At 35.5% G+C, this 15,302-nt stretch overlaps 1 protein-coding gene across 2 annotated transcripts in view; it reads left to right on the plus strand.

Moving 5' to 3' along the window:
• SNX13 (sorting nexin 13) overlaps window positions 1-15,302 on the plus strand; it is a 131,633-nt gene that overhangs the window by 78,998 nt on the left and 37,333 nt on the right. For both annotated transcript variants that reach the window (XM_082693002.1, XM_082693003.1), the window contains exons 12-15: window positions 2,985-3,084; window positions 4,268-4,461; window positions 14,242-14,346; window positions 14,991-15,123. In XM_082693002.1, the coding sequence (XP_082549128.1) occupies window positions 2,985-3,084; window positions 4,268-4,461; window positions 14,242-14,346; window positions 14,991-15,123 (532 nt within the window). The remainder of the gene's footprint in view (window positions 1-2,984; window positions 3,085-4,267; window positions 4,462-14,241; window positions 14,347-14,990; window positions 15,124-15,302) is intronic.

Raw genomic sequence — 15,302 nt, forward strand, 5'->3', positions numbered from 1 at the left:
TCCAAGAGAAAATGGAGAGAGATGAATTAGAAACAGTGATTATAGGTAGCTGAGAAGAGCAGAGATTTGGGCCTTGGAAACAGAAAAGAGATTTTTTTTTTAAACTAACTACCTTAGTTTTCAGTATAGTCCTTTTTTTTTTTTTTTCTGGTTTTCCCTTTTGGAAATTTATTGTGACTTTCTGGGCTTGTAATTTTAAAATGTATTTAAATTTTGAATTTTTTAAGAATAGAAGTCTGATTTTTATAAATATTGAGTTTAGTTGCTGAATTAATTACAACTCATTTCTTGAGGCCCGCGTTTGTCTAGTACCTGAACTTATGTGTATGTATGTCTTTGTTTCAGTTAAATGTATTTTAAAATTATATACTCATGCACATTCAGTATAGAAGAATACTTATTTTGGGAGCAAGAGAGCACATGAGTGGGAGCAGGGGACGAGGGCTGAGAGAGAGAGAGGAAGAAGAGAAAGAATCTCCAAGCAGACTCCCCAGAGTGTGGAGCCCAGTGTAAGGCTTGCTTCCAGGACCCAGAGTAAATGTCTTAAGCTGAAATCAAGAGTTGGATGCTCAACTGATTGAGCCACCCACGTGCCCCAGTGTTCAGACACCTTTTCATAGCAGATCCCTTTAAAATTTAGAACCTTGTTTTGAAGCCCATCAATTCTTTTTTGAGTCTCAAGCTTTACCTTTTTAATTAGTTCACTTGGGAAGAAAAGTCAGAATCTCCACAGAGATAAAGGTTTTTTTTTTTTTTTTGCATTTTATTTTAATTTTTTTTTTTTTTATAAACATATATTTTTATCCCCAGGGGTACAGGTCTGTAAATCACCGGGTTTACACACTTCACAGCACTCACCAAAGCACATACCCTCCCCAATGTCCATAATCCCACCCCCTTCTCCCAACCCCCCTCCCCCCAGCAACCCTCAGTTTGTTTTGTGAGATTAAGAGTCCCTTATGGTTTGTCTCCCTCCCAATTCCATCTTGTTTCATTGATTTTCTTCTACCCACTTAAGCCCCCATGTTGCATCACCACTTCCTCATATCAGGGAGATCATATGATAGTTGTCTTTCTCTGCTTGACTTATTTCGCTAAGCATGATACGCTCTAGTTCCATCCATGTTGTCGCAAATGGCAAGATTTCATTTCTTTTTTGGCTGCATAGTATTCCATTGTGTATATATACCACATCTTCTTGATCCATTCATCTGTTGATGGACATCTAGGTTCTTTCCATAGTTTGGCTATTGTGGACATTGCTGCTATAAACATTCGGGTGCACGTGCCCCTTTGGATCACTACGTTTGTATCTTTAGGGTAAATACCCAGTAGTGCAATTGCTGAGATAAAGTTTTTTAACCATGCTACTCATCTTGAAATCTTAGAAGGCTGTTTATCTTTTTTATTACAATAATAAATGAATACTCTTCTGCATCTCATATGTGGAGCTGCTTCTGGGAAAGAAAGAGGTGGTAAGTTTGAAGAAAGAAGACTTAGGAGAAAACATGCTGCCACCAGGTTGCTTTATGCCAAAGATTTTAAGTCAGTTATCTATTATTATACAGTATTTATATGAAGGGAAATACTAATTAGAGAGGAAGTTTTCCACTTTTCTCAAGTTCTTTTTCTTCTCCATTATGTATTAACTACATCTAATTTAGTATTTCCCCCTAATTAAGGCACCCAAACTTTCAGAAAAACCTTCTGATCTTTTCCTTTTTTTTTTTTTTTTAAGATTTTATTAATTTATTTGACAGAGAACAGAGCAAGAGGGAGATGGAACACATGAGCAGGGTTCAGGGGAGCAGAGATAGAGGGAGAAGCAGGCTCCCCACTGAGCAAGGAGCCTGACAGGGGACTCAATCCCAGGACCCTGGGATCATGACTTGAGCTGAAGGGAAACCTTAACCAACTGAGCCACCCAGGCACCTCTGATCTTTCTTTTTTAAATAGAGGATTGAGATAGGGATTTAGGAATACAGAGAAATGGTGACACAGAAACATTCGGGTTTTATGGAAGAGGCTGCAGGCTTTGAAAACACCGAGTCATTCTTGGCAGCTCTGTAATCATAGGCAGTCTTTCTGATTTCAGCTTTTTTATCTGTTAAGTGAGGTGGGTGATATTTATCCAATAGGATTATTGTGGAGAATAATGTGTATAAAGTACATAGCACAGTGCTTGACATGTGGATTCTCTATAAATTTTTTTGAAGATTTTATTTATTTATTCGTCAGAGAGAGAAAAGAGAGCACAAGTAGGAGGAGTGGCAGGCAGAGGGAGAAGCAGGTTCCTTACTGAGCAGGGAGCCCAATGCAGGGCTCGACCCCAGACCCTGGGATTATGACTTGAACTGAAGGCAGATGCTTAACTGACTGAGCCACCCAGGCATCTCTAGACTGTCTAAATTTTGAACTCATGTTTTGTTTTGTTTTTCTGTGTTTTTTCATGTGTAGGTAGTTACTTTGCTTTTTGACTTTGAAAACTAAATTTAATTTACTGTTTAGGTCATCTGAGAAGAAGCATATTTTTAATGAAAGATGGTAGAGTTTTTACTCTCTCAGGAGAAAAATTACTCTTTTGGGATATTTTCTGTTTTCTCAGTGAATAGACTTCAGTCTGTACTTGTACATGTTGGGATTTATTTATTCTTGGACATTGTAAGCATTCCATATATCCCCTTTAGCTCCTAAAATGTTCATTTTCATTTGGAATATGTAGAAATAGAGAATATTTGAAATTCTGGTAATTTAGAATTATTTTATAATGAAAGAAGTGAATGCTTATCATACTTTTAATGCATATTTACTACGCAGCAGGAAATTCTCTAGGCTAGGACTTTTGGGAACCCACATGAAGGAGAAAGAAAAGAAAAAACTTTATTTTTATTCCATTTTAGTTTAACATTTTTATATCTATGAAAAGATCTTTGACCTAATACATGAGTACATGAAATATTGACCTGCATTTACTTTTCTCTTAGGAAATAAATACTGTGAAACTGGCAGCGAACTTTGGGAAACTTTGCACAGTCCCCTTGGACAGCATTCTTGTAGACAATGTTGCACTACAGTTTTTTATGGGTGGGTAAATCCGTTTTATGAAAATAAAACAGCCCTTGAAATTTTTAATAATCGTAAATATTACTAAACTTTAAATATCTGATATTAAGCATACCAAATATATCTTTCCTCCACTCCCCATTCTCTGAAGTGTTCCCTTTTTTGGAAATCATAGAGGTAGAGATTTATTTTGTTTAGAAGGAAAGAAATGCTTATTATAACTTAAATGTGCATTTGTTAAATAACTCATTTAAATTCTAGCAGATTCTATGAATTTAAATTATTTGAGAAGGAGTTCTTTATCAGCAACATTGTTTTTAGCGTTTGTATCATTTTGTGCATGAATAGGTCTTTGTTTTTATATAATTTTAATACATATAAATATTTACTAATTTTGTTAATATTATATTTGACCTTGGAACAACATGGATTTGAACTGTGCAGATTCACTTATTTATATAGATTGTATTTGATAAATACAGTATAGTAATACAAATGTATTTTCCTTATGATTCTCTTAACATTTTTTTTCTCTAGCTTACTTTAAGAATATAGTACATACAGAATGTTGTATGTGTTCATTGTTTATATAATTGGGAAGGCTTCCAGTCAACAGTAGACTATTAGTAGTTATGGTTTTGGGAAGTCAGGAATTATACATGAATTTTTGAGTCCATGGTGAGTTTTGCCCCTGATCTAACCAGCAGTGTTCAGGGGTCAACTATACATCAAAACTGCTTTTTATCTGGAGGACATTTTCAGTAAACCTTCCTGATTTTTCATTTTCATGACCAAAAGCATAAATGCATGGCTTATTGAAGATCCTAATCCTTACTTTTAATATTTGTAAGAATATTAATATTATAATCAGTAATCTTTATTGAGAACAGAAGCCAAATGTTCCTGAAGTAGTTTCTTTCTGATGAAGCCTTCTGTAGTAATTTTATCTCCTAGAAATTTTATTATGAAAAATAAGATTTAAAAAAAAAATGTGTGCATCCATTTGTGTTTTCTATATAACTGTGATCTTTTTAACCTAACCAATTTGTGATGTAAGCATTCTTCATCTTAAGCATTTGCTTAACAGTTTGAAAATGTAGAGTTTTAAGTATTTGAAACTTTAATCTTTCTTAACTTGCATGGCTACATGCATCCAAAAATATGTGACATTAATATCTATGTTGTTATGGATTTTGTTTGGTAGATTACATGCAGCAAACTGGAGGTCAAGCACATCTCTTCTTCTGGATGACAGTGGAAGGATACCGAGTTACAGCCCAACAGCAACTCGAAGTTTTATTAAGTCGTCAGAAAGATGGAAAACATCAAACCAACCAAACCAAAGGTCTCTTAAGAGCAGCTGCTGTTGGAATATATGAACAGTATTTATCAGAAAAGGTGAGTCTCTGTTTTGATTAGTTTTTTTATCTTCTTTGGTAGTAACATTAGTAATAATAAATTTTTTAAAGACACATTTATTCAGCATCATGATCAGACTATTACATTTAGCAATCAACAGCAAGGATGCAAAAAAAAAAAAAAAACTACATTAAAACCCTTTGTTGGAATGCTTTACACTTTCCACAGAACAGAAACTATGATAACCTGTTACACAATTAGTCACAAATACAGTCCTTGAACTTTTTGTACATACACATGAGTATTGTCTAAAAACATGTCTTCTTTGAAGCAGCTAGGCCCTGCTACCCCTGTGTTTGGCTCAGTTCACAAATCTGTAGCCTCCCTGTCACCTCTCTGGCTCTCCTCTCCTGCTAAGCTATTTCCTGGCAGTAATTAAAACCTTCTGCCACTGCTATAGCTATTTCTGCTGCTGGAACCAGCATAGCCACCTTGGTTTCATGGTTTAGCAAAGTATTGGCCTCTACTACCATAGGGGCTAGAACTTCTGCCTCCAAAATTTGCTCCTTTCATGGGTCCAAAATTTGAGGATTGATTGTTGTAATTGCCAAAATCATTACAGCTTCTGCCACCTCCAAAGTTGCTTCCATCATTACCAAATCTGTGATAGCCATCCCAACTGCCACCTTATCCACCACCGCCTCAACTGCCACCAAAAGCCACCTCGACCACTGAAGTTCCCTCCATGACCAAAGTTGTCATTCCCACCAAAACCACCTCCACGACGACCAGCAGTTTCCAGAACCACTTAGACCTCTTTGTGTAAATGAAGCACTAGCCCTCTCTTGCTTTGATAGGGCTTTTCCGTTCTTCACAGTTGTGGCCATTCAAAGTAAGGTATTTTTGAATGACAGTCTTGTCTACAGAATCATAGTCATCAAATGTTACAAAGCAAAACTGCTCTTTTTGCCCCTGCTGCTGCTTTCCAATGACCACTTGCCACTTTCCAAAGGCACGTGGGAGAAGAATGGGGCACGAACAAGTCACTTCAAGAGAACGGGAGCAGGTGTCTGCCTCCCAGAACAGCTCCTCAGTCCATACTTATTAGATATAGATAACAGTCAACAAGCAAGCAAGATATACCTGATCAAGCAGTATAGGATCTGTGGTTGAGTAAACACATTTAAAGGAATCATCTAATTAACTACAGGTGATCGCTGGAGAAGGGGAGATAACAGAAAAAAGAAACAGGCTGGGCGTTCCCAGCTGCTAGGGCTTCAAGGATGTATATCATCTTCTCCCAGAGAGGCCTATTGCTGGTACATATTCAAGCGTGTTTGGTCAGTACATTGTTCTGAGGGATGGTTACACACTGCCTCAGTCAGTCATGATCTCAGTTTCTTTGATTTTCCCTTACTGTTCAAATGTAATTCCTTAGATGATATTCTTTCGTGTCGTCTTTGATGTTACCAACAAAAACTTTTTTCACGGTTAAGTGGGCACCAGGTTTTTGAGAATCTTCTCTTGAGATAGCTGTCTTTAGTTCCACAACTCTTCCTTGTGTGGAAGAGTGGCCTTGCATTCATGGCTGCATCCACCTCCTCCCCAGGGGCATATGTGACGAACCCAAAGCCTCTGGAGCGCTTGGTGTTTGGATATCTCATTACCACACAGTCCGTCTGTAAGTGTTCCGCATTGCTCAGAATGGCTCTTCAGACTCTCATCGGTTTCAAAGCTCAGACCTCCAGTAAAGAGCTTCTGCATCTGTTCAGCCTCTTTGGGAGACCTTGACTTAGACATGATGGTGGTGGGAGGGGAGACTTGAACGAAGCTTACTCAGCAGCATCCCTGGGCAGAAAGGAGTAATCTAACAAACGTTTCTCAGTAATAATTTTTGTAATACTTCTGAATATTCATTACTTATAGTAAACAGAACTACTTGCAAACCTTGTCTCATTTAATCTTGGTAACAGTCTTTTTGTATATTACTGTTCTTGTATTATAGGTAAAGAAGCTCATGTTTAGAAAATTGAATTAACTTTGCCAGGGTCATGCAAATACTAGTGACAAAGTCAAGACTCAAAGTCACACATACTCTAGATTCAAGGATACAGAAGATTGAAAGTATAAGAATGGAAAAAGATAAACGATGCATACAGTAACCAAAACACAGCTGGAGCAGCTATCTAATATTAGACAATAGATTTTAAAACAAAAATTATTAATAGAAAAAACATTTTATAATGATAAAAAGGTCAATTGATCCTTGATTTACCGTCAAAAAAATAATTAGAAATACTACAGCAAAACCTCCACATACATAGGACAAAACCTGACAGAATTGAAGAGAGAAATAGACAATTCAACAACAGGTGGATATTGAAGACTTCAGTAGTGATAGAACAAGTAGATAGAATATGACCAAAGATACACAGTAAATGAAGAACACTATAGAACACTATAAACCACTATCAAACCTGCACATCTATAGAATACTTTCCCTAAGAACAGCAGAGAATACACATTATTTTCAAGCTTATATGAAACATTGTCTGTGTTAGATAGACCCTTTGCTAGGCCATAAAACAACTCTGAATTTAAGTGTTGAAATCATACAAAAGTATGTCCTTTTATCATAGTGGAATTAATTAGTAATTAACAGAAGGAGTTTTGAGAAATTATAAATTCTTAAAAATTAACACATTTCAAAATAGTCTCTGGGTCAAAAGAAATCAGAAGGAAATTAGGAGGTATTTTGAATTGAATGAAAACGAGAACACAGTGTATCAAAATTTATGGGATGCAGTTACCACAGTGCTTATAGAGAAATATGTCACTTTAAATGCCTAGTTAGAAGAAAGATCTTGAAGCAGCAATTTACATTTTCACCTTAAACTAGAAGGGGAATAGTAAAATGAATTCAAGGAAAACTGAAGGAAGGAAGTGGGAAAGATCAGAATGGATATCCATGAAATGGAAAACAGAAAAACAGTAATGAAAATCAATATAGCCAAAAGTTGATTCTTTAAAATTGACAAACCTTTAGCCAGCTTGGCCAAGAAAAATAAAAAAGAAAGTCACAGATACCAAAATCATGAATCAAACAGAAGGCATCATCACCAACCCTATGGAAATAAAAAAGACTAAATGCAAATATAAACAACTTTACACTATAAATTAGAAAACTTAAATGATATGGGCAAATGTCTTGAAAGACACAGATTGAGAAACTCTATTTTTTTTTTTTAATTTTTAAATTTTTTCATTAACGTGTAATGTATTATTAGCCCCAGGGGTATAGATCTGTGAATCGCCAGGTTTACACACTTCACAGCACTAACCATAGCACATACCCTCCCCAATGTCCATAATCCCACCACCCTCTCGCTACCCCCTTGCAACCCTCAGTTTGTTTTTTGAGATTAAGAGTCTCTTATGGTTTGTCTCCCTCCCGATCCTACCTTGTTTCATTTATTCCTTTCCTACCCCCAGATCCCTCATGTTGCATCTCCCCTTCCTCATATCAGGGAGATCATATGATAGTTGTCTTTCTCTGACTGACTTACTTCACTCAGCATAATACCCTCTAGTTCCATCCACATCATCGCAAATGGCAAGACGAAACTGTCATTCTGATACCAACACCAGACAGAGACATCATGGAGACTACAGACCAGTATTGCTCATGAATATGGACACAACAATCCACAAGATTCCTCATCTTTCAGTATTTGTAACGGCTATGCCATAGAGTACCTTCAAATTTATACATACTATCACAAAAATTGTATTTGAACTTTTAAAAATAAGATTTTATTTTTATTAGAGAGAAAGCAAGAGAGATAGTGAAAGAGAACGTGAACAGGGAGGAGAGGGAGAAGCACACTCCCCACTGAGCAGGGAGCCTGGTGTGGGACTCAGTCCCAGGAACCTGGGATAATGACCTGAGCCGTAGGCAGGTACTTCACTGGCTAAGCTACCCACGTGCCCTTGTATTTGAATTTTAAGTGTGAATTTTATTTGAAAACTGCTTATTAGTCCATTTGCTTATATTTTTGCCGAATGAAATATATCATACTTTTTAAAGAGTGCATATTCTAAAGAATGTAACAGACACATTTGTATATACCATCTGGCTAAAGAAATAGAACATGTACTGTGCTTTTGAAGATCCTTAGTATATTCTTCACCTGTTTCACCTGTCTTGTTTGTCTATTTTCTTTTTTCTTGATGAACTTAGTTTTCTGTAATTATTCACTTGCTTTCCCATACCATTTTACTATACATATATTTTCTAAAGCAGTATCTTGCTTAGCTTTTTTTTAACCTTTATATAAATGGAATGGACTATATGCCTTGCTTTTATTCCCCTCATTATTATATTGCATTTTATACATGTTGATTTATGTAAGTGTAATTCATTTGTTCTGAAGCCCAAGAGTTTATTAACTTCAAAAATGTTTTTTTAAAGATTTTATTTATTTATTTGACAGAGCTCACAAGTAGGCAGAGAGGCAGGCAGAGACAGAGAGAGGGGGAAAGCAGGCTCCCTGCTGAGCAGAGAGCCCAGTGTGGGCTTCAATCCCAGGACCCCAGGATAATGACCTGAACTGAAGTCAGAGGCTTTAACCCACTGAGCCACCCAGGCGCTCCTACCTTCAAAAATATTTATGAGCAGTTTGGTTTGTTTCCCTTTCTTTTCTGTTGTACTTTTGCTCTGAATATTGCTGTTCATATTTCTACCTGAACACATTCAAGAGTTTCTGCTGTTTAAAAACACAGCTATAGTGTGTATATCTAAGTCTTTCTATGTTAATTTTTAAAGTAGGCTATAGAGTCAACTCTGTTATATGTAGTCCAGTTGAATGGATTACAGTTAATACTGGAAAAATGAAATAATAGTTATTAAGTCAGTTTTTTCCAGCATTTTAAAGATAGTATTTAATTGTTTTCTGGCTTTCATTATTTCCAGTGAGAAGTTAACTGTGAGTTTGTTTTTGAAGTTAATATTTTTTTAAAGCTTTGGAAAATATCCTAAGTCTTGGGAAACCCTTCTCCAAGACACTGTAAGTCCCACATTTTAGCAGTGGGTGGAGAAGATTGAGAAAAAATGCAAAACCCATACGTAATTCCACAATTCAGTGCTAAAGGCAGCATTTTAGTGTCAGATGACTGTGGCGTGGATTTCTCTCCTTGGGTAGTCATTGCTGTCTTTTTCTCTTACCTTCTACTATTGGCAGTCATTGTTTACTCTTCACAGTAATGAATTCTCCATCGTGTAGCACTCCATGTACGGCTTAAGTGCATTGTTACCATGAATGTTAACTATTCATCTTTTGCTTTTCCTGTTCTGTGCTGTGTATTGTGATGGGACTTTTAAATTTTTAACATTATGAATATTGTAACCAAGGTTTCTAAAGTTCAGATAATGAAAATGAGAATGATTATGGTACCAACATCAGCATTACCCAGACATTGCCAATAGAAGAGGCTGAAGGACTAAATAATTTTAATGACAGATGGAAGGAGCCTTCTACCTGGGTTAGGGAGAGTAAATAACCAAAATAAAGCATACTGACTGCATGAAGAGCAAAAAATGTTTTGGGATTGATCTTGGTGGAGAAGGGGATATAAAAGCAAATTTGGAAACTGAGTTTTGCAAATAATTTTAAGTCAGTAAAAAGTTGTTTTCATCTTCCCCAAAGACCTCACTGGTCAGTTAAAAGTAGTGGCTATTAAGTGAATTAGCTTGGGCATACTATACAAATGAACACACATTAGCCTGTACCTTTTTTTGTTTTGTTTTGTTTTTTTAAGATTTTGTTTACTTATTTGTCAGAGAGAGAGAGCAGGGGGGAGTGGCTGGCAGAGGGAGAAGCAGGCTGCCCACTGAGCAAGGAGGCTGATTGCGACTCCATCCCAGGACTGGGATTATGACCTGAACCAAAGGCAGACATTGAAGGACTGAGCTACCCAGGCATCCCACTTGCTTGCTTTTTAAAACTAGAATTAATTTTGGGTGCCTTTGGTAAGAAGTTTATGGACTGAAAGGAATTGGTGGCCCTTTGAAATTTAGACCTTACTTTGGTAGATCTCACCAGCAATCTTGCTTTCTGTAGTATATCGCGTTACATCAGATTGTGGCAATGAGAGTGTATTTTCCACTGGTGTTTGGTACTTTAATTTGAAAAAAATGGGAGTTTTAGATATCTTCTTGATTTCTAAGATTTTAGTAAATTGCAGAAAAAATAAAACAAACTTTGTTCATATATTTGTATATTTAGCAAACAGTGCATTTGATCTTAGCCAAAGGCCCAGAAGCTATTGCACACAGTACAGATATAAATTTTAACAAATTCCTTTCAGTCCATAAAATTCTTACCAAAGAAAATGAAAAGATCTTACCTGCTAAATATCATATAGTCCCAAATACAATACTGCTAAAACAGGGTATCACTTGCTTACCTGTGATACTGAGGTTTTCATAATAAAGATTTTTGGTCAGTTTTTAGTTTTTTCGAAACATTAGAAACAATGAGGGTTTTTTTGTTTTGTTTTGTTTTTTTAAGAGTCATTTATTTATTTGACAGCACTAGCAGGGGGAGCAACAGAGGCAGAGAGAGGAGCAGACTCTCTGCTGATCAGGGAGACCAATTCGGGGCTTGATCCTAGGACCCTGAGATCTTGACCAGAACCGAAGTTAGCCACTTAACCAACTGAGCCACCCAAGTGCCCCAACAGTGAGATTTTTGACATTATAAAAATGTCACAAAATAACTTCCTTAGACATTTGCTTCAACATGGCTGTGATTATTGCCAGCCATAAAAAAGATGCTAAAATATTGACATACAGTAAAGTCATATTTTCAAAGAATGTGGTAAGAATAGTGTCCCCTAATTTGAAAATACATTGAAAATAAATATGGGAAAGAATTACGGTAAATAGAAATTTATAAATAAATAAATAACTCTCAACTAATCTTTGAAGAGGTTAAAAGGAACCTTGAAAAGGATAGATTGACCTGAGTTGTGTATGTATAGGCTACAAAGAAACCTCAATTTGTCAAAGAAGGGCTGATTGTTTTTGAAATGAGATTGTTGAAAACTCAAAAAAAATATCATAAGGAGATAGTTAGCTTAACAGGATTTTCTTAGTTTCTTTACTAAAACTATAATTTATTTGGAATTCACCTTTGGTCTCACAAGTTTAAATGACCTCTGTGTTTTAAAACCCATTTTCCTCGAGAAGGAGGTAATAACTTTTAGTGATATCCATTATGTTTAAAATGTTTAAAAAGGGCATTTTAGACACAAATAGTCTATATGTTAATTTATAGATGCAGTTCTTAGTAAGTAAAATGTAATTATTCTGTGCCTAAATAGTTCTACTGAAAAGACATTTAACTTGACATCAGCACATTGGGCTGATAACAGAAGTAAGTGTGACGTAGGCTTAAGAGCAGACCTGAAAGTCAAAGTGAATTTTGTATTTGATTGTATTCATTTATACCACTTGGTACCAAAAAAAAAAAAAAAAAAAAAAAATGATGTCTTAAAATCTGCAAGCAGATCGGAGAAGTATTATTAAAAAAGGAGACTCAAAAAAGTAAAATATCTTATGGAATCATGGAATAAAAAGAAAATAATTTTTTGATTAAGTATAGATAGTCTGTTTAGTCTTATTGTAGGTATATAACTTTTTTTTTCAAATATTTTATTTATTTGACAGAGACAGACACAGTGAGAGAAGGAACACAAGCAGGGGGAGTGGGAGGGGGAGACGCAGGCTTCCCACTGAGCAGGGAGCCCGATGCTAGGCTGTATCCCAGGACCCTGAGATCATGACCCGAGCCAAAGGCAGATGTTTAATGACTGAGCCACCAACGTGCCTCTGTGTATAACTTTTTTCGAGGTCTTATATTTATACATTTTAACAATACACAATAATATAGCCTACAATATTTAAATATCTTTTAAAAAGCTTAAAAAGTTACATAGTGTATTAGAGGGGAAAACCTAGTATGTTTCTCTCAAACATTATTTGTTTAATTAGTCTTATTAATTACTAATTGCCGCTGATAACTAGACCTCTTATTTAAATAACCACATTTGTGTGAAAAGTACAGAATGCAGATTAATAGATGATTTTGGAAAAACACATCTTTGCATTTTTATGTTTAAAGTGATAAAAACTATACATAAATATTTTTTCTGTATTTATTTTTTTTAAGTAGGTAGATCTGGCTGGTTGTGTCTCATGAAAGCTCTTTAAAAGTATTGGTCACGTTATACCAAGGATGAGTCCTAACCCAGTTGTGTATATTTGAGACTATAGGAAAAAGTAAGCTAAATGTAAAATGATACGATTTTTAAGTATGCCTCTTATATCCTAGAAACTGAGTTTCTTGGGCTTAGAGGGCAACTGACAGGACAAAATAAGCTAAAATCAGTCCGTCTCCAATTTTTATCACGTACTTGAAGTTGTTCAATTCTTTTTTTGTTTCAGGGGAAACCACACACACCCCACCACCACCACCACCACCACATCCTCTTCTACACACACAAACAATAAATAAGCACTCCTTCCTTCCTCTTGCAAAAAACCCTAACCACCTACTTGGGTTTACTAATTAGAATGTAGAGTGAACCAGGGAGCATTAGACATTGTGTAAGCCTTTTTCTACACATTTATACCCTGTTGTTTACTTACTCTTGAAACCTTTTCTCCTTTTCTGTATTTATCCAGTCTTTTCCTTGGATAGAGAAATTATTTAAACAAATTCTTGTGCAAGTTTCTTTAGAATTTCCCATCCTGATAGTTCATTTATTCTCCAGAGCCTTCAGAGTTAAAAATTCAAAAGCTGGCATGCCAAAGATGACCATATTTCTAGCTTTTCAGCATTTTTTCTTTCAATAAAGAAATTTTTCACATTGAACATCAAATTTTATATTTGTGTGGCATATCTGTCATATTATCCTCATTAAAATGGAAGTTGTTGGAAAAAATCAACATTTTATATTTTTTGCCCTCCCGTATCACACCGGAACTTCGCTGCAGCATTTTAAGTCAAATTTAGGAGAACAGTAATCTCTTAAAGACTATTTAAAAAGATTGTTTCTAGTGTTAAATAAGTAACAAATGACTTGCTCTTTTGGCAATCACATTAAATACACATCCAGGACTACTTGATACTCAGCACTAACTCCTCATGACAGTATTCCTATGTGCCAGACACTGGTTGTATGCTTTAGAAATCTCTTATTTTTTTAATATTTATTTTTTTTTAAGATTTTATTTACTTGAGGTAGACAGAGGGCGGGAGAACGTGAGCAGGGGAACAGGCAGAGAGAGGGGGATAAGCTGACTCCCTGCTGAGCAAGTTGCTGACTCAGGGCTCATTCCCAGGACTCTGGCATCATGACCTGAGCTGAAGGCAGCTGCTTAACCTACTGAGCCACTCAGGTGCCCAGATAAATCTTTCAATATGGTGAAATATTTATATGGTTAGTATTATCTCCATTTTACAGATTGAGGAAATGAATCCTATTGAGAGGTAACTAATTCAGCAAATGTCAAGATTTAAATCCATGTTTGTCTCCCAGTGTACTTTATACTAGTTGATGACAAGAAAGTTTTTTGTTTTGTTTCAGCCTTCTTAAATGTCAAGGTGTTGTTTACAAACCAGGGTTGTTTTTTGTTTTTTGTTTTACCAATTACTTTCGATAATATGGTTCCATCCATTATATAATTCTTCTACTCTAAGAAATAAGTTATCTTTAGAAACTCAAAAAGGTCATTATTTCATTTTTCTCCGTTAGGCATCTCCAAGAGTTACTGTTGATGATTATTTGGTAGCAAAATTAGCAGATACTTTGAATCATGAAGATCCAACCCCTGAAATCTTTGATGACATTCAAAGGAAGGTATTATATATAACATTTGTCATTTGTATGTTTCTTATGAAAATGTGTTTTTATGTGCATGTAATTGATTTTTTAAAAGGTTATTGAAACATAAAAGTATAATGGTAACTAAAAAGATAAGTTAACTGACTAACACTTCTCATTTAAAAAAAAAAAAAAAAAGTAGGCCAGTCTTTTGTTTGTTTATTTAAATGACAAATGAGGAAAATCCTTATTTGGGTTGTTACTTAAATCTGGCTAAAGGCCCAGATATATAGTCATAGAATTTCATGAGTTAATGATGATGTATAAGTGGCCTGACATAAATTTATTTTACTGTGTTCCTGGAGCCTTTATGTAGACTTGTTCCTAGAACATTAGTTCCTAGAGAACACTAGTTCCTAGAACATTACCTATAACCTGTCCTGTGACTTGCCTTGCACTGGGACCATTTTCCATGCACTTAGGTATTAGAGGGATTGTTGATTTTGAAATTAGTTGAGAAATCATTAGTTGTGATGTAGGCTTATTGCTGGCACCTTATAAATATGGAACCTGTGATTGATTATAACAAGACCTCATTCTAGCTTTTGTTGAAATCTTATTAGTGAAAATTAGTACATTATCTGTATTAATGGTGAAATATCTTGATTTATTTCAATAAGGTTTATGAATTGATGCTACGAGATGAAAGATTTTATCCTTCCTTCAGACAGAATGCACTTTATGTGCGCATGTTAGCTGAGCTGGATATGTTAAAAGATCCTAGTTTCAGAGGATCAGATGATGGTGATGGAGGTAAGGTGGCACATGTGCCTGTGTGTGTGTGTGCCCATGTGCATGCATGTATACATAAATCTATTCCTATATACTGTTGACCAAAAGACAATGTTTCAAGCAAGGTAAAAAATGGCTTGAAGCCCAATATAAATTATAAAATATTTAAAACTCTATAAATGAATGACAAAATTTAGTCA

The sequence above is a fragment of the Mustela nivalis genome (assembly GCF_964662115.1).
Source record: "Mustela nivalis genome assembly, chromosome: 12".
Classification (NCBI taxonomy): domain Eukaryota; kingdom Metazoa; phylum Chordata; class Mammalia; order Carnivora; family Mustelidae; genus Mustela; species Mustela nivalis.